We start from the raw sequence: 26,765 nt of genomic DNA, 5'->3' as shown, positions 1-26,765 counted from the left end.
ATTCCTGTTAAATTTGGTCCCTTCTGTGCTGTCTCATCTCTCTCTCTCTTTCTACATATATGTATATATATATACACATGTATATATACACATATATGTATTTTGTCAGTACTTTTTATTTTTATTTCTTCTTTTTTATTTTTAAAATTCTTTATTAATATTTTTTGCTCTTTTCTTTGTTATTGAGGTTGCTGCAGTTTTTGGCTATTTGAGCTTTTTTGTTTTGTTGTGTTGTATCGTATTTCTGCTAATTAATTTGGTTGGTTCTTTTCTTAACTTTCATTTTTACTTTCATCAACAGCAAGGACACCTGTATTTTTGGTCACAATATTTTAGCTTCATTTATTCTCTCTCTCTCTCTATTTCACTCCTCTTTATTTTCCCTTTTAATAGAGACTCTTCTACTTCCCTAATCTTTCCCACATAAATTGATCTCGCAACAGCTAAGATATCACCTCCTTTTTTGGTATTTCTTTCTTTTTCCTTTTTCTTTCCCTTTCTTTCCCTCTCTCTCCTGTACTTGATACAACTGTATCTTTAATTTTCTTTATCTATTCTTATTTTATTATTATTGTTTTTTACCTTTTCTTTTTCATCTTCTTTTTTTTTTTTTTTTTTTTTTGCCGAGTGCTGGGGTGAACGACTGTGGTCTGGCAGGGAGGTCATAGCCATAGTCTAGTTCAAAGAGGCCAAGACATCATGGTGTAGGGAGCACTTCTACCTTTGACTCTGAGAAGACAGTGTTGGCAAGTCCACACTGTAAAATTTTTCAATTACTTTTTTATCTTTATTAATTTTTTCTTTCTTGTTTTTTGTTTTTGCTCTTTTCATTCTATTCCATTTTTGGCAGAGAAATAGTTTGGATTTGCTCAGGCTGGTAAGGAGCTCCTAATTTCAAGGGACCCACCTAGTTATAGTCTCAGCTCCTGTGGCTCAAGTGGCTAAGGTGCCAGCCACATACACCTGAGCTGGTGGGCTAGACTCTTGCAGTTGCCGGCCTAAGTGTGAGAGGGACATGCTGTTAGGCTTCTCAGAATTCAGAGGCTTAAAATCAAGAACATAATTTTATAGTTGAATTTAGCAAACTTAGTCATATTATAGAGGTGGAAGTTTTATAATCTTCAAACATTCGAACTTTAATAACAGGTTTAAAAATTAATTTTATCTTAAAGGATACCACAATTACCTGAACAACAAGGCATTTGAGTTATTTCTGTTCACACAAATTTCTCAGTCTCTCTGGAGATACAGTTACCAAGTAGTCTCTTGTATCCTTTTTTCAAATGCTAAAAGCATAGTTCCCAGCTGGGGGCCTGTGGCTCAAGCGGCTAAGGCGCCAGCCACATACACCTGAGCTGGCGGGTTTGAATCCAGCCCAGCCCGCCAAACAACAATGACGGCTGCAACCAAAAAAAAAAAAAAAAAAAAAAAAATAGCCAAGCACTGTGGAAGGCGCCTGTAGTCCCAGCTACTTGGGAGGCTGAGGCAGAAGAATTGCTTAAGCTCAGGAGTTGGAGGTTGCTGTGAGCTATGAAGACATGGCACTCTACCCAGGGCGACAGCTTGAGGCTCTGTCTCAAAAAAAAAATAATAAAATAAAATAAAAAATAAATAAATAAATAAATAAAAGAAGCACAGTTCCCAATGGGGTGGGCTTCTCTGTGTTTCTCATTTTTTTTTTCCTCAGAAAAATTACAAACATGTTACAGATGGGATAAAAATGGGGCATTGATATGGCAAAAATAGGAATAATAGACAGGGGCCAGCCATTCACACCATCATTTTAGCCTTGTGAAGGGAGGGAGCCAGGGCCCAGTTTTTTGTCTAAAAAACAAAATCAGGGGGATCAGGGACAGGTAATTGAGGATAGAGAGGAGTATAAATTGGAAGGGGGCTTAAGGTGGTGATAGATTTTATCTTTTGCTCTCATTCAGATTTTTGCTTGTCATTTTTTTTTTTTTAGGGAGTTTTTAAGGCTAGCCATAACACTGATGTTTTTCTTTCAATTTGATCTTTCTATAAATATAAATAAGGCAATTGCTTAAGATGAGAGCTTTCTAAAATTTTCTTCAGATTAAGGAGTTTTTCTAGTTTAAAGAATCTATCTTTGGCCACTTAACTACAATAGTATATTTGTTCTCAAAGGGACTCAATTCATTGCCTTTTTATAAGGTCCAATGCCTCTTCATAGAAGAGGACATTTCCAAGATTCCCCAAATTAAGCTCTCAGAAATAGACTTATATTAGAATAGAGAATGACAAAAACTCACTCCTCAGAGCTTGACACGGTTGGTACACACAGTGTGCTGCCTAGAATCTTACTGTCTCAGACTCCTGGTCTTTCCAGATGGGCCACCGGACCTATTCCCAAAAACATGCCCTCCAGATGGTGGAGACTAAGGAGAGAATTCCCACTCAGTCACAAAGTCAAGCTCAGAGACATAGAACAGGACAAGAGGGAAACCTCATACGATTTTTGTTTCAGGGACCTGCAACAAAGGTCATCTTAAAAGACATCAGACCAGCAGGAACCATCTAACCACTGGTATGCAGGCTTATCTGGACGTGGGGCTGGGGGGTGGCTAGGCCCAAGTTCTGCCCTATGGTAACCCTCTTAAGACCAAACAACTCTGAAAGACAAGCAACAAAACAAAAAAGCAATAACAACAATAACAATAAAAGTTATTTCTGAGAGGAGATGCAAAAATCAAATAATGAATATTCATACACCACAAAGTACCTAAAAATATACCAATACTAGAGTCAGTTACAAGACTAGTCAGCAACAAAAACATTCCTCTTATTAATCTTAAATGTGTAAAAAACAAAGATCTTTTACCATCTGCTCGAGCAGAGGCCATAGAGAGGAAGACTGGGAGCCTCACTGTAAGTAAAATATCTCACCACATGCCCAGCTGGTGTTGGGGTTCAATCCTCCTGCTGCGGCTTTCAGGACAACAGACTGGTTTTGGGAATCCTGCTCACAGAGCCAAACTGAAGGGGAGTGTCAGGGAAACTTTCCCTTTCCCCCTAGGTTGGTTAGCTAAAAAGAGCAACTCACAGGTATGGTAGATTATCAAGAGAAAGGTTTATTTCCAAATATCATCCTCATGGGAGGAACCGCAAAAATGATTTCCCAAAGTTTCAGTGACAGTCTGTGGCTTTTAAAGATGCCTTGTAGAAGGGTGGGGGGGCTCAGCACCTGTAGCTCAAGAGCTGGGGGGCCAGCCACATACACCAGAGCTGGCTGGTTCAAATCCAGCTTGGGCCTGCCAAACAGCAATGACAACTACAACCCCCAAATAGCCAGGAGTTGTGGTGGGAGCCTATAGTCCCAGCTACTTGGGAGGCTGAGGCAAGAGAATCACTTCAGCCCATGATTTTGAGGTTGCTGTGACACCACAGCACTCTACCCAGGGCGAAAGCTTGAGACTGTCTCAAAAAATAAAATAAAATAAAACAAAATAAAATAAATAAAATAAATAGGGCGGCATCTATAGCTCAGTTGGCAAGGGCGCCAGCTACATATACCTAAGGTGGTGGGTTTGAACCTGGCAGCAGCCTGCTAAGCAACAATGACAACTCCAACCAAAAAATAGCTGGGCATTGTGGCTGCCTCCTATAGTCTCAGCTACTTGGAAGGCTGATGGAAAAGAATCGGTTAAGCTCAAGAGTTGGAGGTTGCTGTGAGCTGTGATGCCACAGCTCCTTATTCATGGTGACAGCTTGAGACTTCCTCTCAAAAAAAAAAAAAAAAGATAGAAGGGGGAGAGAAACTGGAAAGTATATGTGTAGCAAGTGGGTACTAAAGGGGGATGGATAGGTAGAGGGAAGGATTGATTAGTAAATTAAGGTGAGAGGTAGGTATTTATTGTGCTTCAAAAGTCTATTAGCATGTGATAAGGAGTCTAGCAGGCCTTTAAGATTTTAGGTAGATAGGGGAAAGTCTTTGTTCAGAATTTCCTGATTATGACTAGTTTTTAATTCAAAATAATCTTTATAATAAGGAATCACATTTGGGGGTGAAATTTTCATAGCTCCTTCACAGTTCTCCCTGACCACTGAGTTGGACTTGAAGAAGAGAAAAGAAAACACCACATTTGTGTTCATTGTGGATGTCAAAACCAACAAGCACCATGATCAGACAGACTGTGAAGAAGCTGTGTGACTTTGCTGTGGCCAACATCAACATCCTGACCAGACCTGATGGAGAGAAGAAGGCATATGTGCCACTGGCTCCTGATTATGATGCTTTGAATGTTGCCCCCCAAATTGGGATCATCTAAACCATTAACCAGCTGGCTAATTCTAAATACAGGGTGGACATAAAGTTCGTGTGGAATTTAAATAGTAAAGTATTTTAAATTTAAATTTAAATAGCAAGTAATTTAAATTAAAATTTACACGGTGAAATTTTAAGTTTAAATAGTAAACTACTTTAAATTGCACACGAACATTATGTCCATCCTGGATATGACTTTTCACCAAAAAGAAATATAATTGTTAGTATGTTGTTTCCATGAGTGCAAAATATTTATTTACTGTGTGTATATCTAAAGACATATGTATGTATATGTAATTAAAATTAACGAAAGGATATAATTTATATTCAGGGCAAACTACAAATATCCTTCAGGCAGAGTTTGTTTGTTACCGGTAAAGCCCATGTTGTACCTCAGCCCTCCATCCAGGAGGTGTGCCATACACCCCTATGTGGTGCCTGTGAGTTGGGAGCTTAAATACCACCTCCTTCATGAAGCCTCCTGCAATGCCAACCCCCTCACTGGAGACTAGAGGTAATTTCACCCTTCTCTGAACTGCTACAGCCTTTGCTTGGAACTCCAGTGTCGTTCATTCTATCAAGTGACTAAGTTATTGCTGTGCATGCTTATTTATTTATTTATTTTTTGAGACAGAGTTTCACTGTGTCGCCCTTGGTAGACTGCCTTGGCGTTACAGCTCACAGCAACCTCTAACTCTTGGGCTTAAGAGATTCTCTTGCCTCAGCTTCCCAAGTAGCTGGGACTACAGGCGCCCACCACAACTCCCAGCTATATTTTTCTTGCAGTTGTCATTGTTGATATTAGCTGGCTCAGGCTGGGTTCAAACCAGCCAGCCTCGGTGTATGTGGCTGACGCCCTACCCCCTGAGCTACCGGCGCCGCCTGCTGTGCATGTTTTTACCTAGACCTCATGATGTATGTTGAAAACACCTTCAAAGCAGAGTCTAACCTCTAACTTAAACAGGAAGTGCCCAAGCCTAGCACAGACTAAACCCTCGGTAAAGAGATTTTTTTTCAGGGCGGCGCCTGTGGTTCAAAGGAGTAGGGCGCCGACCCCGTATGCTGGAGTTGGCGTGTTCAAGTCCAGACCGGGCTAAAAAAGAAAAAAAGAGAGAGATTTTTCATTCCTTTAGTCGAAATTTGGGAAACAGGGTACTCAAAGGCAAGGAGTGGCCCTGGAATATCAGAGAGGAATAAAGTCAAGGGCCCTGCCCTAGATGAAAAAAACGAAAAGAAAAAAAAAAAAGAGTGTTGTGGTGAAGAAACAATTAGCATTCTGTCCTCATTCAGCCTCTTGTTCGATGGCAGTGCTGTCACTCAAGGACGGAGAGGTGGGGCCTGAGACCCTATCCAGTCAGGGATGATTGGACTGTCCAATCAGATGCACAGCCAGAAAGGAAGAGGCGGCTCCAGGATCCTCAGAGTTTATCTCTTTCCCGGCGCTCAACTGATATCCCCTTTTGAACTCTTGAAACTCCAAGACTGTCCAGATGGCTGTACAACGACCTCTGTCACCCTGTGAGCTGCAGGTACTCAGAGATCTGTAGGGACCACACCGGGCCCTCCCAGAAGCTGGGAAATGGTGAGTACTGGAAGACTGGGTGTCCTGAAAGGGGGAGGGGCGTGGTTGAAGCCAGAAGTGGCTGTGGCGGGACCGGCATTTTCACTTCAATTTTACCGTCTTCGGAGTGAAGTTTGCCAGTGGCACCCTTGGCCCTCAGACCCCTGTGGGCAAAAGGTAGAGAGGGCAGGCAGCTGGGACTCTGTTGCTGCGGCCCCTTCCCGGAGCGTTAATTAGACCACGGCCCAGAACTCTCTTTGAGCAGCTGTGCCTGGAGCGCCCGGCGTCCCTCCCAGGTGATGACAATGGAAAGGTCCTGAGGAAGAATCCCAGCTGGGTGTGTGGGGCTTGTTCACGGGAGGGCCTGTAGTCCCTGGGCTCCCCAGTCCCTCCATTCTCCTGTTAAACGTAAACTTAGGGCCAGGCGCGGTGGCTCACGGTGTTGCTGAAAAGAAAGAGGCTCTGTTGCCTGTCCTTGTAGTTAAACACGGAGACAGGGAGATGATTCGTGAAAAGACTTTATTATCTGAAAGGCCAGCAATTCCGGAGAACAGCGGGAGCAATTTTTTTTTTTTTTTTTAGGGACAAGAGTGTCACTTTGTCCTGGCGTCACAGCTCACAGCAACCTCCAACTCCTGGGCTGAGGCGATTCTCTTGCCTCAGCCTCCCGAGTAGCTGGGACTACAGGCACCCACCACAATGCCCGGCTATTTTTTGTTGCAGTTTGGCCGGGCCGGGTTCGAACCCGACACCTCTGGTATATGGGGCCGGCTCCCTACTCACTGAGCCACAGGCGCCTCTCCGAGAGTAATTTTTTAAATGTTGTTTTGTCTATGTAACAAATTTTAATAATTTATATAGGGGATAATTTCAAAAGTATACCAAAAATATATTTTACTTATCTGATTAACAACATGTAGGCAAGTTAATTACATATAACAATTAAAAAACCAATCACAGGCTCAGCACCTGTGGCTGAAGTGGCTAAGGCGCCAGCCACATACACTGGAGGTGGCAGGTTGGAATGCAGCCCGGGCCTGCCAAACAGTAATGACGGCTGCAACCAAAAAATAGCCGAGCATTGTGGCGGATGCCTGTAGTCCCAGCTACTTGCGAGGATTTGGAGGTTGCTGTGAGCTGTGATGCCATGGCACTCTACCCAGGGTGATGGCTTGAGGCTCTGTCTCAAAAAAAAAAAAAAATCATAGAAATTCATCAAAATAACGTCATTAAACCTGCTATTAAGTTGTTCTATAGTGTGTCCTTACTTCCTTGATTTTTTCAAGATTATTATCTTTATTCCCTATTTCTGGTTTGGCCTATTTGACTGACTGACTGTTCCTATGTTTTCAAGTGCATTCTCAGTTCAGGAATAGCTAAGAAAGGTTGTGGGGGTGTCTATGTCTACCACATTCCCTCTACTTTTATTTATTTTATTTTCGTATCTATGAAATTGATTTCAAACGGATATAAGTATTATGGTTAAATTGACATGAGGGCTGTGCTGATTTTTGTTTTCTGAAATTTGTGAAACATGGGGTACATTATGAATGGTATATATTTGGTATATATATTTGATAATAACTTAAGGTTTGGATTTAGGTAATTATGACAATGTGTTAGGAAGTGTTGGATATTCTGAAAAATCTTGTTCGTTGTTTTATTCGGACTATATCTTTTATACATTTAATTTGTTTTTAATGGGTTGGGAACTGGTAGATAAATTGAAGCAGTATATATTTAACTTTTTACATCTATGATTGTGTTTTAATAATAAATAATTAATGGCTGCTTGATTTTTTTTTTTTTTTTTTTTTTTTTAGGATAGCTTCTTGTACTTGTTTTAATTGAATGCTCAGTGCGTTTGTGGCTTTAGAAGTTGTATTAAGGGTCTTGACGATGGCACAGGACAATGGACTAATTTTCAGATTGAGTCCAGTAGTTAGTGTTGATATGACACAAATGGCTAACATGTAGTATTTATCAGGGTTAAAAACATGTAGTTGGCTATGATAGTTTTCAGGGAGTGTAATACCTTAAGTTACTTTAGACCGGTTGGACTTACATTTTTGTACCCAGGGTAGAAAAGGGTTTAATCTTAGTGAACAAGTTTTCCCTGTGTTGTAGCAGGGATGTACGAAAAGGCTTGGGTGCCTTATAATTATCTTCTGGGTACCTTGGTGTGTCTATTAGCATAAGGTACAAAGGCAGTTAAGTTACATTTAAGTAAGGAATTATTAAGGATGGTGTATCAGAATGGGCACCTTTTAAACTTAATATATTTATGACTCTTAGTTACACTTTTCAGTTATCTGGCAAATAATATCTTTTTTCTTGACAGTAGTGGTTGTTTTATAAGTATAAATATCTGAGCGGGGGATAATCTTGTGGATATATGGGAAATGTATGACATTTCTCATAAGTTCTAGCGGGTGCATATCTCCATTAGACATGAAGGAAATGCCTGTTTTACATGACAACTTCTAGTAAGACAGAAGTTAGACATATATATATATATATTTATTTATTTGAGACAGAATCTCACTATGTCACCCTTAGTAGAATGCTGTGGCCTCACAGCTCACAGCAAACTGAAACTCTTGGGCTTAAGCAATTCTCTTGCCTCAGCCTCTCAAGTGGCTGGGATTATAGGCACCCGCCACAACGCCCGGGTATTTTCTTGTTGCAGTTGTGATTGTTGTTTAGGTGGCCCCGACAGGCTCGAACCTGCCAGCCTCGGTGCATGTGGCTGGCACTGTAACCACTGTGCTACAGGCACTGAGCCAGAAATCAGACATATTTATGACATTTTGGGCTAAATCAATCTCTACATTTTTATTTCATTGAAATTGGATGATGTCGTGGGGTGAGAACACAGCCGTGTGTAGTCTCAAGAGGAAGATGACTGGGGATTGTATTTCTTCATTCCATCTTGTTACTCCCTTCAGGAGAGGCCGTCTACTTTTTGTGGACCAAAGCTTCTTCTAGGGTGAGATACAGCTTGAGTGGAGTGTGGTGGGCCCGCGCTTCTAGTCCTGCGAGTTTCACTGCTGTGGTTTCCTCAGCAGGACATCTTCTGGACGAGTCTACTTTTCTTTCATCTGTTTTTCTCAGGCCTGTCTTTCCAGGGTTTGAGCTGGACTTGGTTACTAGGGTAAAAGGGATATACATTTTCTGTAGGGATTGACTGGGGTCTGGGAAGAGAGAACTTGTGAATAAGGGATACCACTTCCTGCATTTGTTGTACATACTTTTTTACTTTATTTTTATTTTTTACTTTTATTTTTACTATATTTGGCTTGGCTGGGCATTTGAATTGAGACTGCCTGGAAGGGTTTCTTTCTTTCTTCTTTTTTTTTCTTATTTATTTAATTTTTTTTATTGTTAAATTTTAGCTGTGTACATTAGTGAAATCAAGGGGTACAATGTGCTGGTTTCATATATAATCTGAAATATTCTCATCAAACTGTTCAACGTAGCCTTCATGGCATTTTCTTAGTTATTGTATGTAGACATTTGTATTCTGCATTTAGTAGTTTTTTCCTGTACCCATTCTAAGATGCACCGTAGGTGTGGCCCCACCAATTACCCTCCCACCACCCTAACCTCCCCCCTCCCTTCCCCTTCCTTGGCCCTTTCCTTATAGTTTTGTGCTATAGTTGGGTTATAGACTTCATGTGAAAGCTATAATTTAGCTTCACAGTAGGGCTGAGTACATTGGATACTTTGTTTTCCATTCCTGAGATACTTTGCTAAGAAGAATATGTTCCAGCTCCAACCATGTAAACATGAAAGAGGTAAAGTCTCCATCTTTCTTTAAGGCTGCATAATATTCCATGGTATACATGTACCACAATTTGCTAGTCCATTCGTGGGTCAATGGACACTTGGGCTTCTTCCATGACTTAGCAATTATGAATTGGGCTGCAATCAACATTCTGGTACAGATGTCTTTGTAATATTGTGACTTTTGGTCTTCTGGGTATAAACCTAGTAAAGGAATTATAGGATCGAATGGCAGGTCTATTTTTAGGTCTCTAAGTATTCTCCAAACATCCTTCCAGAAGGGATGTATTAGTGTGCATTCCCACCAGCAGTGTAGAAGTGTGCCCTTTTCTTCACATCCACACCAACATCTCTGGTTTTGGGATTTTGTTATGTGGGCTACTCTTACTGGGGTTAGGTGATATCTCAAAGTAGTTTTGATTTGCATTTCTCTGATGATTAATGATGATGAGCTTTTTTCCATGTGTTTGTAGATTGTGCATCTGTCTTCTTCTTCTTTTTTTTTTTTTGTAGCCCTCGGTAGAATGCCGTGGCCTCACACAGCTCACAGCAACCTCCAACTCCTGGGCTTAAGCAATTCTCTTGCCTCAGCCTCCCGAGTAGCTGGGACTACAGGTGCCCGCCACAACGCCCGGCTATTTTTTGGTTGCAGTTTGGCCGGGGCCGGGTTTGAACCCGCCACCCTCGGTATATGGGGCCGGCGCCTTACCGACTGAGCCACAGGCGCCGCCCGCATCTGTCTTCTTTAGAGAAGTTACTCTTCAAGTCCCTTGCCCACCCTAAGATGGGGTCATGTGTTCTTTTCTTGCTAACACGTTTGAGTTCTCTGTGGATTCTGGTTATTAGACCTTTATCGGAGGTAAAACCTGCAAATATTTTCTCCCATTCTGAGGGCTGTCTGCTTGCTTTACTTACTATGTTCTTGGCTGTGCAGAAGCTTTTTAGTTTGATCAGGTCCCAGTAGTGTATTTTTGATACTGCTCCAATTGCCTGGGGCGTTCTCCTCATAAAATATTCACCCAGGCCGATTCCTTCGAGAGTTTTCCCTGCACATTCTTCAAGTATTTTTATAGTTTCATGTCTTAAATTTAAATCTTTTATCCAGTGAGAGTGTATCTTAGTTAATGGTGAAAGGTGTGGGTCTAGTTTCAATCTTCTAGAGGTTGGCAGCCAGTTTACCCAGCACCATTTGCTAAATAGGGAATCTTTTCCCCACTGAATGTTTTTAATTGGCTTATCAAAGATTAAATAACGGTAAGTAGCTGGGTTCTTCTCCTGGTTATCTATTCTGTTCCAGACATGTACTTCTCTGCTTTTGTACCAATACCATGCTGCTTTGTTCACTATTGATTTATAGTACAGTCTCAGGTCTGGTAGCGTGATTCCTCCTGCTGTGTTTTTATTGCTGAGTAATGTTTTGGCTATTCGAGGTTTCTTCTGATTCCATGTAAAATGAAGAATTATTTTTTCAAGCTGTTTAAAATATGACAATGGAGCTTTAATAGGAATTGAATTAAAATTATATATTGCTTTGGGTAGTATAGACATTATAACAATGTTGATTCTTCCCAGCCATGAGCATGGTATGTTTTTGCATTTGTTAACATCTTCAGCTATTTCTTTTCTTAAAGTTTCATAGTTCTCTTTGTAGAGATATTTGATGTCCTTTGTTAGGTATACTCCCAAATATTTCATCTTCTTTGGCACTACTGTGAAAGGAATAGAGTGCTTGACTGTTTTTTCGGATTGGTTATTGTTGGTATATATAAAGGCTACAGATTTATGGGTGTTGATTTTCTAGCCTGAGACATTGCTGTATTCCTTGATCACTTCTAAAAGTTTTGTGGTAGAATCCCTAGTGTTTTCCAGATGTACGATCATATCATCTGCGAAAAGTGAAGGTTTGATCTCTTCTGACTCTACGTGGATACCCTTGAGAGCCTTTTCTTCCCTAATTGCAATGGCTAAAACTTCCATTACAATGTTAAAGAGCAATGGAGACAATGGGGAACCTTGCCCGGTTCCTGATCTAAGTGGGAATGATTTCAATTTAACTCCATTCAATATGATATTGGCTGTGGGTTTGCTGTAGATGGCCTCTATTAGTTTAGGAAATGTCCCTTCTATACCAATTTTCTTAAGTGTTCTGATCCTGAAGGGATGATGGATATTATCAAAAGCTTTTTCTGCATCAATTGAAAGAATCATATGGTCCATATTTTTTACTTTGTTTATGTGCTGAATTACATTTATAGATTTACGTATATTGAACCAGTCTTGAGACCCTGGGATAAATCCCACTTGGTCGTGGTGTATAATTTTTTTGATGTGTTGTTGGATTCTGTTTGTTAGGATCTTATTGAGTATTTTAGCATCAATATTCTTTAGTGATATTGGTCTATAATTTTCTTTTCTTGTTGGGTCTTTCCTTGGTTTAGGGATCAAGGTGATGTTTGCTTCGTAGAATGTGTTGGGTAATATTCCTTCTTTTTTTATATTTTGGAAGAGGTTTAGTAGTATAGGTACTAGTTCTTCTTTAAAGGTTTGGTAGAGTTCTGATGTAAAGCCATCTGGTCCTGGGCTTTTCTCTTTAGGGAGATTTTATATAGTTGATGCTATTTCTGAACTTGATATAGGCCTCTTCAACTTTTCCACTTCGTTCTGGCTAAGTCTTGGTAGGTGGCGTACTTCCAGGTATTGGTTGATTTCTTTCAGATTTTCATATTTCTGACAGTAGAGTTTCAATTTCATTTAATTCTGCTCTGATTTTGGTTATTTCTTTTCTTCTGCCGGGTTTGGGGTTGGAGTGTTTTACCTTCTCCAGTTGCTTGAGATGTTTTATTAAGTTATTAACTTCCTCTCTTTCTGTTTTCTTGAGGAAGGCTTACAGTGCTATAAATTTTTCTCTTAGGACTGCCTTTGCGGTATCCCAGAGGTTCTGATAATTCGTGTCTTGATTGTTGTTTTGTTCCAAAAATTTGGTGATTTCCTTCTTAATCTCGTCTATAACCCATCTATCCTTCAGCATAAGGTTATTTAGCTTCCATGTTTTTGTATGGGTATGCAGGTTCCTGTTGTTCTTGTGTTCAACTTTTATTCCATGATGGCCTGAGAAGATGCAAGGAATAATTTCTATTTTTTTAAATTTGCTGAGGTTAGATTTGTGGCCTAGGATGTGGTCAATTTTGGAGTAGGTTCTGTGGGCTGATGAGAAGAATGTGTATTCAGTTTTTTTGGGATGAAATGTTCTATAGATGTCTGTTAAGTCCAGATGTTGAATGGTTAAGTTTTTTTTTTGTTTTTTTTTTGTAGAGACAGAGTCTCACTGTACCGCCCTCGGGTAGAGTGCCGTGGTGTCACACGGCTCACAGCAACCTTTAACTCCTGGGCTTCCGCGATTCTCTTGCCTCAGCCTCCCGAGTAGCTGGGACTACAGGCGCCCACCACAACGCCCGGCTATTTTTTTGTTGCAGTTTGGCCGGGGCTGGGCCTGAACCCGCCACCTCGGCACATGGGGCCGGCGCTCTACTCGCTGAGCCACTGGCGCCGCCTTGAATGGTTAAGTTTAAATCTAAAATTTCTTTGCTTAGCTTCTTTTTGGAGGATCTATCCAGCACTGCTAAAGGGGTGTTAAAATTTCCAACTACTATGGAACTGGAGGAAATCAAGTTGCTCATGTCTGTTAGAGTTTCTTTTATAAATTGAGGTGCATTCTGGTTGGGTACATAAATATTAATAATTGAAATCTCATCATATTGAGTATTACCTTTAACAAATATGAAGTGTCCATCCGTATCTTTCCTTATTTCCTTTGTTTTAAAGCCTATTGCGTCTGTGAGTAGGATTGCAACGCCTGCTTTTTTCTGTTTTCCATTTGCCTGGAATATAGATGACCATCCCTTCACCTTGAGTCTATATTTGTCTTTTAATGTAAGATGCAATTCTTGTATGCAGCAGATATCTGGCTGAGTTTTTGTATCCAGTCAGCTAACCTGTGCCTCTTTAGAGGACAATTTAAACCATTCAGATAATTGAGAATATTGATAAGCCTTTCGAGAGTCCGGTGGACATTTTTAATCCTTTTGTGACTGTGGAAGTTGGAATTTGATCAGAATTTTCTGGGTGGGTTTACTTTTGTGGTGGACAATTACGCTGGTCTTCATGGAGGATAGGTCTGAGAATATCCTGGAGAGCTGGTTTAGTTATGGCAAATTTCTTCAACATGTGAATGTCATTGAAGTAGTTAATTTCTTCATCATAAATGAAACTCAGTTTAGCTGGGTACAGGATCCTGGGTTGAAAGTTATTTTGTTTCAGGATATTAAAATTCGATGATCATCCTCTTCTATCTTGAAACTTTTCGGCAGAGAAATCTGCAGTTATTCTAACATTCTTGCCCTTGTAGATGATGGTTTTCTTTCGTCTGGCTGCTTTCAGAATTTTCTCCTTCATATTAACTTTAGTGAAATCGATTATGATGTGTCTGGGGATGTCTTATTTGGGTTGAGCCGTGCTGGTGTTCTGAAACTGTCAGCTATCTGAATTTCAGAATCTCTTGGCATGTCTATAAAGTTCTCCTTCATAATCTCATGGAGAAGAGACTCTATGCCTTGTGAAACCACTTCATTGCTTTCAGGGATCCCTATAAGGTGAATATTGGTTTTCTTTAAATTATCCCAGAGGTCTCTGAGAGACTGATCGTTTTTGCCCTCCATTTCTCTTCCTCTTTGAGAGTTTGGGAGTGTTCAAAAGCTTTGTCTTCAGTGTCAGAAATCCTTTCTTTTGCTTGCTCCATTCTGTTACTGAGGGATTCTACTGTGTTTCTCAGATCTTTGAGGGCCACAACTTCTTCTCTCAATGTGTCAAAATCTTTGGTCATTTGGTCTTTGAATTCGTTGAATTCTCGAAATATCTTTTGGGTTACTGCTTGGAATTCTAAGTCAGTCTTATTTGTCATCCAGATTCTGAATTCAATTTCTGACTTCTCATCTATTTGTTTGTGCATGGAATCTTGTGCTGTGTCTGCCCCATTGATCCTTGGAAGAGTTGATCTTCTCTGGTTATTCATATTGCCAGAGTTTTTCTGTTGATTTTTGCCTCATGATTGTTTTTCACCGTTGCCTCTGGCCGTCCTCATAGTTGGGGAGGTGTCTCTCCAAGATTAGTGACCCCAGCGAGATCACTCTGTTGTTGCTGGATCATTGTAGGGAGTGACCCAGTGTAGTTCCTCTGAGAATGCCCCAGCCAGGGAGTTCTGGTTGTGGAAGCAGCTGTGGAGTATAATACACCCGGATCCAGCAACAGGGCCGGAGGTGGTGCACACGGTTCTGGTAGTGCCTGGTGCCCAGTGACTTTGGCACAGAGACCCCAAGGCTCCAGCAGTCTCTGGCCAGGAAAATGGCTCTGTGCAGAGGCAGGGAGGGCTCTGGAGGGCATGCGGCTACCAGAGTCCCTGGCCAGACAAGCAGGCCAGTGTGTAGGCAGGCAGGGCACAGGAGGGAGAACGCAGGGTTGCACGGCTCCTGTAGTTCCTGGTCAGGGCTTGTGGAGGCCCGGCGGGCGTGGGTTGCGTTTCGGTGTTGTAGCACAGCTGTTATGGAGGTCCGGGCAGCGCCAAGACCAGGAGTTTAAGGTTGCTATGAGCTGTGACGCCACAGCACTCTACCCAGGGCAACAGTCCGAGGCTCCAGTGTACTAAAACGGGCTCACTCTGCCCCTGAGGGTTAAGGCTGTAAGGCAGCTCAGTCCCCACCTTTAGGCTGCTCAGTCACTAGGTTACTAGCTCCTGCCCAATCCTTGCTCTGTTTCCCTGTGGGCGGAGCTTGCCAGGGCAGTTCTCTCACAATGGCTCCCTGCGGCCCACAGTCGAACACTATTAGTTCCGTCCGGCTCAGTAGCTCAGTAGCTCAGTCTGGGGCCCTAAACAATGCCCAAAGTTCTCAGCACTCCTGCTCAAGCTCTCCCAAAGGCAGTTCAACTGGGTGCCAAGTCCAAAAACACCGAAACAGTTCATAGGTAAGGCCTTTCCGGTTTGCAGTCTCACTGCTGCTTGTACTTATGGCTGCCGGGGTGATTAGGTCAATCGGACACACGTAACCACTTGCCAGTTTTCCTCTGTTTTTGCCCTCCTCTTGAGGTCCAGAAGTCCTTGTTGACTCCCAGTATCCTCAAAGGGATGATTATAGGCAGATCCCACCAGCCAGAGATGCCCAGAGTCTTACCTCCCCAGATTCACTGTGCCCAGTTGCAGGGAAGCTGTTACTCTGCCGCCATCTTGCTCCACCTCCCTATTTATTCTGGAAGGGTTTCTTATAAATAACTTTGTAAAGATTTAATATGAGCCTGTTTTTAGGGGCAATGTTTATTCACAGTAATTACAGGGGCAATAATAATCCATTGATGTAAATGGATCTCTTGGCATAGTTGGGCAGTATTTTTTTTTAGTGTGTGGTTTATTTTGTTTTTATATTTTCCAGATGATTAAAGTCTATGGGCTACATGCAATTTCTAATGAATTTTGAAAAGTTTGCTTACCTGGGGCGTAACTTCTCCCATAAAGGACAGACCATTATTACTTTGAAAGCTTCTGGGGAGCTCATAATAGGGGATAATGCTTTACAGAAGGACATTTATTACTTCCGTAGTTTTCTTTGTTTGCATGGGAAAAGCTTTTGCTTATCTTTTTTCTTTTCTTTTTTTTTTGGGGGGGGTGGTGAGGGGGACAGAGCCTCAAGCTGTTGCTCCAGGTATTGTGCTGTGGCATCACAGCTCACAGCAACCTCCAACTCCTCGACTTAAGCGATTCTCCTGCCTCAGCCTCCCAAGTAGCTGGGACTACAGTTGCCTGCCATAACGCCTGGCTATTTATTTGGTTGTAGATGTCATTGTTGTTTGGCATGCCCGGGCTGTATTTGAACCCTCCAGTTCAGGTGTATGTGGCTGGCACCTTAGCTGCTTGAGCTACAGATGCCGAGCCTGCTTATGTTTTTCTTTTATTTCTTTCTTTTTTTTTTTTAGAGACAGAGTCTCAGTTTTTCGCCCTTGGTAGAGTGTGGTGGCAGCATGACTCACAGCAACCTCCAACTCTTGGGCTTATCTTGCCTCAGCCTTCTAAGTAGCTGGGACTATAGGCACCCGCCACAATGCTCAGCTGTTTTCTTGTTGGCAATTGTCATTGTCATTTAGCTGGCCTGGGCTGGGCTTGAACCTGCCAGCCTCAGTGCATGTGTCTGGTGCCATAACCCCTGTGCTACGGGTGCTAAGCCTTTTTTTCTATTTTTTAATAGGCTACCTTGTCTAGGCTCTAGCTGAAAAGCAAGAAATTTCACTTTCTGCATTCACATTTGAGCTTTTTGATACCCAATAACCCATTCACCTAATGGTTCAGTGTTATGTTGTGTTGTTTAGGCATTGCTGAAAGTCCAGACCAGTGATAACAATTTATTTCGAGGCATTTTCAAGGGTATTTTAAGTTCACAGATAGCTAAAAATAATGGGGTGTCTGTCTCTACCACAATGCCTGTAATCCTAGCACTCTGGGAGGCCGAGGTGGGTGGATTGCTTGGGCTCAGAAGTTGGAGACCAGCCTGAGTAAGAGGAAAACCCATCTCTAGTTAAGAATAGAAAAATTAGTGGGAGGTCATGGAGGACACCTGGAATCCAAGCTATTTGGGAGGCTAAGAGAGGAGAATTGCTTGAACCCAGGAGTTTGAAATTGCTGGGAGCTATGATGCCCATGGCACTCTAACCAGGTCTCCCCCCAAAATAAAAATAAACTTAGCTATTAAGTTTCTGTTTATTAAGCCAAGGCCTCTGCATTAGTGAGAGAGACTGTTACAGGAGAAAGAGAGTCAGGCTGCCTGTCACTGTTAGCCAGTATGCAGAGACAGGGAGAGGTTCTCAAACTTTGTCAGAAGGCCAGTGATTCTGGAGAATAGTGAGAGTAGCCTCTTTAAGATTGTTCTCTTCTAACATTTCCAAAGTTAGAGATTTATACATAATGGTTTACAGCAGAGGGCACATTAACTAACTTTCAATAATATAATAAACAGCACACAACTAGTGACAATCTCTAACATTTCCAATTCAAAGTTAAATCCTCCCAAAGCAAAGACCACAATAACCCTTATTTAAAATAAAAAAACTGCACAACTCAGTGACAATCTCTGACATTTCCAAAGTTAATTTCCAAAAGATTCAAAATGGGCATCTTCAAGATGGGAGCTAAATATACAAAACAATAAGCATGGGAGACAGATGGGAAGACCTTGTAGGACCTAAACCACCAGACCAGCTGTGTCCTGTAGTCCCTGGCCTGGCTGACTCCATCTTCTTCTCACTACATGTGATTTCAAGCATTGTGAAAAAGGTCAGTTGCTCAGTTGTTCCTGCACATAGTGTGAGAAAAGACTTTCTTTAGGTCCAGATTAGGATATAAATATGTGAGTTTATTTTATATTAGAGAGTGGGTGGAAGCCATGAGAGAGAGCAGGGAGTCAACAAAGGGAATATAGTGAGAGAGGAGACCCGAGAAGGGTGAGGTCTGAGAGAACTGGTGTTCTCAAGGAGACCACAAGGATACACCTGCAGGGTCCTCTCCATGGTGACTCAGCTCTTAGGAATTTATAAACTTACCTTCCTGGAACTTGGAAATTTTCACTTCTGTGAAATCCTGTGATTCTGTGGGGGCTAGAAGAGTATCTCCAGCTTGATTCAAACCGGCCAGTGAAAAAGGTACCTATGGGTTGCAACTTTTTGACTGTAGATAAAAAGGGAAAGACCAAGCCAGTTGGGGAGCATGGCCATGTGGAATGCTTCTATGCCTTAAGCTCCAGGCCCGTGAATAAAGCCCTTCCTCTTATAATGGTGTTTGGGTGCTCTTTCTGTCCATTGGGCCTCATCTTCCTGCAACAGTAGCAGTGGGAGGAGAGAAAGCTTAGTATCCCAAAGAAAGAAAGGAAGAATGCCCAGGCTAAGGTCAAATGGGTAGCTGGATTTAAGGGGAGTGGAGTGTCATTGCATTCTAATTCACAGGTTATTGTCAGTGTGAATGGTGACTTCATTTTTTCTCAGCAAAGTTTGAACACAAACATTTTTCTAGGTGCTTCCAGTCCTTAGGTATGATTGTTGATACTCTCTTGTTTTGTGTGGGACACTCAGGAATCACTGGAGGCTTAAAGGAACAAATACTGAAAGAGAAAACAGCTCAGGAAATGTAAAGGGAAAGAATTTATATTTTCTTTTGGTTGCTTTGTTGGTTTTTTTTTTTTTTTAGAGACAGAGTCTTACTTTGTCGTCCTCTATAGAGTGCCACGGCATTGCAGCTCATAGCAACCTCCAGTCCTTGGGCTTAGGCAATTCTCTTGCCTCAGCCTCCTGAGTAGGTGGCACAACAGGTACCCACCACAATGCCCAGCTATTTTTTGTTGCAGTTTGGCCAGGGCCAGGCTCGAACCCGCCACCCTTGGTACATGGGGCCGGCACCCCTGTTCACTGAGCCACCGGTGCCGCCCTGATTTGTTGGTTTTTTAATGGTTTGTGAAAAGAGAAATCTACTGAGGTGAAGGAGCTGGAGGCAAGAGAAAGGAAACAGGCTGAGAGATTTTAGTCCTTACTGAAAAACTATGAATTTAGATGAATATATATGTCTGTATATATGTACACACACTTGCGGAGAATTGAAAATGATAATATATATTCAAAGAGGCTGAGTGCCAAGGCTCATGTCTACCATTTCTGCCCCTGCACTCTGGAAGGCTGAGGTGGGTGGATTGCTTATGTTCAGGAGTTACAGATCAGCCTGAGTAAGAGCAAGATCCTGTCTCTACTGAGAATAGACAAGTTAGCATGGTACTGTGGTGGTGGTGGCGGGCCTGTAGTCCCAGGCACTTGAGAGGCTGGGACATGAGGATTGCTTGAGCCCAAGATTTAGAGGTTGCTGTGAGCTATGACATTCCTGCACTCTGGGTTAATGGAGCAAGACACCGGCTGCAAAATATATATTTAAACAATAAAAATATTTATCATCCTTTTATTTTTGCAACGCCACTTTTTTGTAAATTTCAGATTAATATGAGGGTAGAAATGATTAGCTAATATTGTTTGTGTTTGTGTGGTGAATCTCCCTTAGGTGAGAGCACACCAATCTCCCTCTCACCTCCCCTCTAATTTTTTTTTTTAGACATAGTCTCACTTGGTCACCCTGGGTAGATTGCAGTGGCATCTTAGGTCACAGCAACCTCAAATTCTTGGGTTCAAGTGATCCTCTTGCCTCAGCCTCCCAAGTAGCTGAGATTACAGGCACCGGCCACAATGCCCAGCTATTTTTAATTTTTTTTTTTTTCCACGACATTGTCTTGCTTCTGCTCTTGAACTCCTGAGCTCAGGTACTCTACCCGCTTCAGCATCCCAAGTGCTGGGATTACAGGTGTGAGCCATTGCACCCTCCCCTCCCCTCTAATTTTTGTATTATTTCACTGTAAAGACCAACCATTCTTATAATTAGTAATTTATAACATAAATTTGAGTTGGATTTTGGTTTCCTAACTTAGGAACTAAAACCTCGAGAACCCTTTCGGCCTAATTCCGTCCTGTATATTTTAACACTCAACAGGGAGACTTGCATTTTCCCCACATTTTCCAAAAGTATGGCACATTGAGTCTAAATGTACCACTCTTGTTTTCTCAGCTTAACTCTTTTAGGTTGTTAGGCCTAGACTAAGGTGGAAAAATACCAGTTAACTCCTAGCAAACTTCTGGGCCACAATCCCTCAACAAAATGGAGTAAGTCTAGTTCACTGCCAAGATATATGGGATAGTACTCACTGACTTCTTGGTTGACTACCTGAAAAACGGACTGGGAGGTGCCAACTGTCCCTGGACTGACCTTTAAGAAATACCAGGTGGGGGGTAGTGCCCATAGCTCAGTGGGTAGGGTGCCAGCCACATACACCCAGGCTGGCGGTTTTGAACCCAGCCCAGGCCAGCTAAACTACAATGACAACTGCAACAACAAAAACAAAAAAAGCTGGTCATTGTGGTGGGCACCTGTAAGTCCTAGCTACTAGGGAGGCTGAGGAAAGATAATAGCTTAAGCCCAAGAGTTTGAGGTTGCTGTGAGCCTTGATGCAATGGCACTCTACTGAGGGCAACATAGTGAGACCCTGTCTCAAGAAAAAAAAAAAAATAATAAATAAATAAATAAAAAGAAATACCAGGTTGGGAAAGTACTGAAACAATGATGTGCGACTAACTGCAAAATTGTGCTTCTGTGCAATGCTTGCTAACCTACCCGGACGAACCTGGGCAGTCCGTGTGCCAACCAAGATGCACACCTACAAAAATCCCCTTAAAAACCTGACCCTTAATCATTTGGGGCTGTTCCTTCCTTATTGTAGAAAGTATTGCCTGGGGAAAGCATGAAGTATAAATCATCTGCAACCATCACACACAAGGTATTTCTTTGACAGAGAGGAGCACACAAGTGTAGAAAGAAGGTGGGTGATGAGGGCAGATTGGAGGGTGAAGAAAAAATCTGCCAGATCAGGAGATGTTTCATCCTGCAGTAATACAGTTCTTAAAAGGGGCATAAAGAGGGGTTAGATATTGAAGTCAGACTTAGAATTGGCCAAAAGTCAGCATCCTGGGGGAAGAAAAGTAACTTCAGCAAAATTTGAAGAAGTATTTTGTTCTGACTGGTGAAGAAAGAACTGTTCGGGTAATTGATTATGAGCAAGAAATGGGAATTTGCAGAGCCTGTACCTGGCCTTGTCATAGGTAAAATAGGGAGTAGCACCTGAGTCACCATGGGAAGTTTTGTTTTTTGCAATGAGCTGCTCTTGAGAAAACAGAGCCTGGGACATTTTTGTAATCAGAGCTCCTTCCCAGGTTGAATTACGCACCCCAATCTCTCTCACCATTATCCCCTGGCCCTACACATGTTTTCTTTTATTATTTTTTCTTTGTGAGCCAGAGTCTCACTCTGTCACCCTGGATTTTTTTAAGTTGCACACAAACTTTATGGACACCCTGTGTAACCAATGGTGTGTCCAAGGACTAATTATGGTGATTTAATTCATCTTTGCAATCTCTTAGGTTGTTTGAGATGAACATCACATTCTGGTTTAATATGACAGTTCTTTTTCTGTCTTCAATTATGGTGGGTTCTTCTGGAGTTCGAAATGACTCTGTTTTTAATTATATAGTATTTTTACATGCCATCCAGAGTTGTCAGATATGATATAAACATAGTGCCTCACTCCTGTAATCCTACCCTTTGGGGTGCTGAGCCAGGTGGATTGCCTGAGGTCATGAGTTCAAGACCATCCTCAGTCAGAGCAAGGCCCCGTCTCTAAAAATAATCGGGCATTGTGGCAGGCACCTATGGTCCCAGCTACTTGGGATGCAGAAAGAAGAGAATCGCTTTGAGCCCAAGAGTTTGAGGTTGCTGTGAGCTATGAAACCACAACACCATACTGTGGGTGACAAAGTGAGACTCTGTGTCCTCAAAAAAAAACAAAAAAAAAACAAAAAGATGATGTCCACTGAGTGTAACTCCAGAGGGCGCTTTCCATCTCAATCTTCTGGTCACAATGCATAATTGTAGAGCAAAGTGAATTTTGTCCCAAATAACAAAGCTACAATGGTCTCTGCCAATTTCCAATCTCCCTTCTTGAGCACTTATAGTACATGGTGTCCCAAAAATTGACCCTATAGTATGGTGACTATAGGGAAAAAGAGAAATCATAGCTCTATGACTTTATTTTCAATGACTTTTTTTTTTTTTTTTTTTAGAGACAGAGTGTCACTTTGTCACCCTGGGTAGTGTGCTGTGGCGTCACAGCTCACAGCAACCTCCAGCTCTTTGGCTTAGGTGATTTTCTTGCCTCAGCTTCCCAAGTAGGTGGGAGTATGGGAGTACAGGCGCCTGCCACAACACCTGGCTATTTTTGTTGCAGTTTGGCCAGAGCATGGTTTGAACCTGCCACCCTCTGATGTGGGATGCGAATGCATCTAGCATTGCAGAATATAGGTCCTGCAGTTGAAATTGTCTAACAGAAAAAGAGATCACCACTCTCTTAGGCGTGTAACAAGAAATTTTTGTTTTACCACAACTTTTATAGGCACTACTGTGTGTACGCATCATAAATCAATAATCTACTGGCTCTAACTCAAAGACCCAGGCCCTAAACACCTGGCACCAGGGTGTCTACAGCTTAGGCTATAACAACACTTCTAACCTTATCTAAAGTTGTTTCTTATGCTAAGTAACTAACCAAAGCTCCAGGAGATCAGACACAAGACAGAACTCCACTGGACGAAATGGCTACAATGTGCAATGGCTACAATGTGCAATGCCATGACCTTTACCAGACCATCTGGAGGCAGTCATCCATCTTAAGGGAGTAGTTTGGAAATTCCTGAGATATACAGAGCCTGCTTTCAAGCCCTGCCTCCGTGCTCAGGCCAAAAGTCAGCAAGTCCTGTCTTTTACGTGACCAGGCCTGTAACAATAATGGAGTGCTAGCCAGGTTTTTCCATTCCATCTCCCAAAGACTTTTAACTTACTCTCACAGAAATAATCTGTATAAAAGTCTTATATAGAGGCTTTTCGCCTATACCCTTGGTATATGGGGCTGGTGCCCTACTCACTGAGCCACAGACTCCACCCTATTTACAACAAAATTTTATAAAACATTTATGAACTATTCTCTGTGTATTACCATCTATTTGTAAATGAGTATTTTGTAAAGGTATATTTAGCTACAATTTTTCCTATGTATAGTGACTTTGTGGATAACCTGTAGAGTTTTAGAAACTACTTTTATAGGGCAGCAATCAGCCATTACCTGTGTCTGTCTTTCAATTATCCTGATATCTTGAGACCTAAAACTGATCTAGAAACTATGAGGCCAGAATCTCAATCTGGGTGACAGATGTGCATTGAGTAAGTATACCTGAGATTGTCCTCATTCCTATTTTTCTGTTTCCGTAATTCTCATGAATGTACACAGGGCACTAGCTGCACCCCTGTATATGCCAGACCCAAATCTGCAGGTCCAAATTCTGAGTCCAGGTCTTGAGACACTGCTTCTCTCACCTCTGGAGAATTTAAAGTGCCAGAAAACTATGCCATGCATCAAGATTGTGATTGGTGGTCTTCTTTGCACCAGAGATATTTGTGTTATTACAAAGTGTTGAGCAGAGGGGACTCTGTGCTGTGTTTCCTTTCTCCGCCTGAGTGCCGCTACAGTCTAAAAGGAGTAAAAGCAGCAACAGGGAGAATTGTTAAACAAGCCACTTCATAGACTCACTCAAAACCTGCAAAATTTTAACTGAACCCAAGAGTGACTATTCCTTCATGAAAAGTCATAGTCACAAGACAAGAGTTGGTGGGAGTAAAAGCAGTTTATTCAAGAGCAACATGGGGAGATGGCTGACTAATGATGCAAAGACCACCTGATGTTCCTCAGCTGACCAGAAGGTGGTAAAAGGGATAAGGAGCTTGGGAAACTATGTGTAGAAACTTTCTATGTGTAGGTCTAGATGTCTCATTGAAACGGTTTTAGCAGTTTAGCTGACATGAGCTAGACCAAAACTGAAATGGGGGTTAACTGCTCACTATTTTCCATCCTTAATTCCTATGGGCGGCTTGACACCCATACCACAGTAGTTACTGCACCAGCTACATGCACTGAGGCTGGCAGTTTGAACCTGGCCTGGGCCAGCAAAAAAACAATGACAACTGCAACAAAAAATAGCCCGACATTGTTGCGGGTGCTTGTAGTCTCAGCTACTTGGGAGGCTGAGGCAAGAGAATCACTTTAGCCCAAGAGTTGGAGGTTGCTGTGAGTTCTGATGCCACAGCACTCTACCAAGGGTGACATTTTGAGACTCTGTCTCAAAAAAAAGAAAAAAATTCCTATGGGGAGCCTGCAATCATCGTTCTATAGTTAATGGTTCAAAACAATTGGTGAAATTTTTGTTTCTTTTTTTGTTCACTTTGTTACCCTCTATAGCATGGCGTAGCATCACAGCTCACAGCAACTTCAAACTCCTGGGTTCAAGACAACTTCTTGCCTCAGTCTCATAAGTAGCTGATAATAGAGGTGACCACCAAAACACCTGCTTATTTTTAGAGGCAGGGTCTCACACTTGCTCAGGCAGGTCTGGAACTCCTGAGCTCAGGGGATCCACCCGCCTTAGCTTCCAAGAGTGTTGGGACTATAGGTGTGAGCCATGGGCCCAGCTTTCTTCCTGAAATTCTTAAGCAAGGACATAAACAGGCATTGTTCATATAAAGTGATTATTTGCTTGGAAGTAGAGTCGGTGCTGCTCTTACAGAATCAGATACTTAGAGTGAGCATAATGGGAAATAACTTGTATACATATTAAACCTTGAGAGGTGATGCTTAACTAAATAGTCCTCAGCCCAGGCTTCCAGTCAGGATTTCATGGCCAGTTTGAAGAAGCACCTCATCTGTGACTCTGCCTTCCTAAAGATTTTATAGTCTATGTTGTGTCATCCTGTGGTTTTCATTAAGTGTCCGCATGTGCTGCTAAGTTTAGGTGAGTATCAAGCATGAGGGTTTCCAGCTACATTTTAGTCAGTGGAGTTTATTTATTTTTTTCTAGAAAGAGCTCACAGGGCCCATATTTTCATTTCCATAGCAGAAATTGCTGGCAGGGGAGGCCAAGAAATAAGAAACATATACTGTGGTGTTTACGTGGAATCTCCTCCCTGACTCCTTTGATAAAGAACAGGAAAGGGTGAAATATTTTCTGTACTTCACAGAACAGGAAAGGGTGAAATATTTTCTGTACTTCGAGGTCCCTCTACCTGTGGATATGGTTGGTGGTAGTAGTGAAGGGGTTAGGGTGATGCCTTTAAACGCATATTATCAAGATGCAGGATTAATATGTCCAGATAATCTCCCCTGAGAAGGAAGTCAAGGCAAGGAGGAGAAAGAAAAAGAAATGATTGCTTCTCAGGTAAATGTGTCCAAGGTCCAGGGCTGTGCCTACTTTTTCTCCTGCAGTATCACATTCTTAGAATTTGGAAATCTTTATATGTCTTGTGATGTTCCTGCCTAATGAGTTTGTTTCAAATACAAGTTTATTTCTTATAATGATCAAGGGTTTCCAAAAATCCTTCTCCTCTACGTATATAGCAGAGTCTTTCTGTTCTCTTCATCCAGGTTTCTCATATGCCCTAAAAATTCTCACCTTAAATTAGTATCCTGAAATAGTGAAAATGTTCCCTTTCTCTCTATTGAAAATAGAAAAATGTGGGTGCCCAAGATTCCCATTGGGGATGAGGCTGGGTCACTGAATATTAGCAAAGAAGGGGAATATGTGTATTTTAGCTTCTATCTGGAAGTTCCATCAGTTCTACATAGAATGAGATGAAGCACATGCACTTTTACAGAAGACGGCATTAACTGCCTAAAGTAACTCAATGTTCTGGGCACCAGAATAATTAGAAAAGCCTGGCTTTCTAGAATGCTAAAAAGGACATATTTAAAGACGTGATTAAAGAGTAGAAAATATGCCAGGTATCTGTACCTTGAACTTTGCCAAAAACTAATTTGTTTTTTAAATTAGTTTTTATCTGATTGTGATTTACTTTTTCTGCCCGATCACAACAGAAATTGTGCTACTTGTATTGTTGGTACTTGTGAATTGGTGTCATCTTTGTTTATTGGCTCAGCGATCAACTGGGATAAATCCAGTGCTACAGTTCACTGCATGTTTGACGAAATATTGTCATGGGACAGAAGCATTGGCATTGAGCTTGTTGGAAATTTAGAAATTGAGGCTTGGTGCATGTAGCTCAAGCAGCTACAGCACCAGCCACATACAAAGGGGTTGGCAGCTTCGAATCCATCCCGGGCCCACTAAACAACAATGACAACTCCAACCAAAAAATAGCTGGGCCTTGTGGCAGGCGCCTATAATCCCTGCTACTTGGCAGGCTGAGGCAAGAGAATCGCTTAAGCCCAAGAGTTTGAGGTTGCTGTGAGCTGTGACACTATGGCACTCTACCAGAGCGACAGCTTGAGACTCTGACTCAAAAAAAAAAAATTAGAAATTGAGTCTTCACCCCATATCTTCTGAATAAATTTCTACGTTTTTTTC

General features: G+C 41.8%; 2 protein-coding genes across 3 annotated transcripts in view; both read left to right on the top strand.

The window, feature by feature from the left end:
- LOC128572817 (zinc finger protein 726-like) overlaps window positions 1-26,765 on the top strand; it is a 255,683-nt gene that overhangs the window by 78,230 nt on the left and 150,688 nt on the right. The window lies entirely within an intron of this gene.
- Window positions 1-26,765, top strand: part of LOC128572811 (zinc finger protein 595-like) — a 240,244-nt gene that overhangs the window by 188,994 nt on the left and 24,485 nt on the right. The window contains exon 1 of one of the 2 annotated variants that reach the window (XM_053572920.1): window positions 5,724-5,864. The exons of the other annotated variant lie outside the window; for it this stretch is intronic. Coding sequence (XP_053428895.1) covers window positions 5,862-5,864 — 3 coding nt within the window. The 5' untranslated portion in view covers window positions 5,724-5,861. Of the gene's footprint in view, window positions 1-5,723; window positions 5,865-26,765 lie in introns of those variants that run through there. 2 annotated transcript variants of the gene reach the window in all.

Source organism: Nycticebus coucang, chromosome 20 (genome assembly GCF_027406575.1).
Source record: "Nycticebus coucang isolate mNycCou1 chromosome 20, mNycCou1.pri, whole genome shotgun sequence".
NCBI classification, from domain to species: Eukaryota; Metazoa; Chordata; class Mammalia; order Primates; family Lorisidae; genus Nycticebus; species Nycticebus coucang.
The sequence above is the reverse complement of the archived record's forward strand: the minus strand, read 5'-3'. Positions and strand labels throughout refer to the sequence as shown.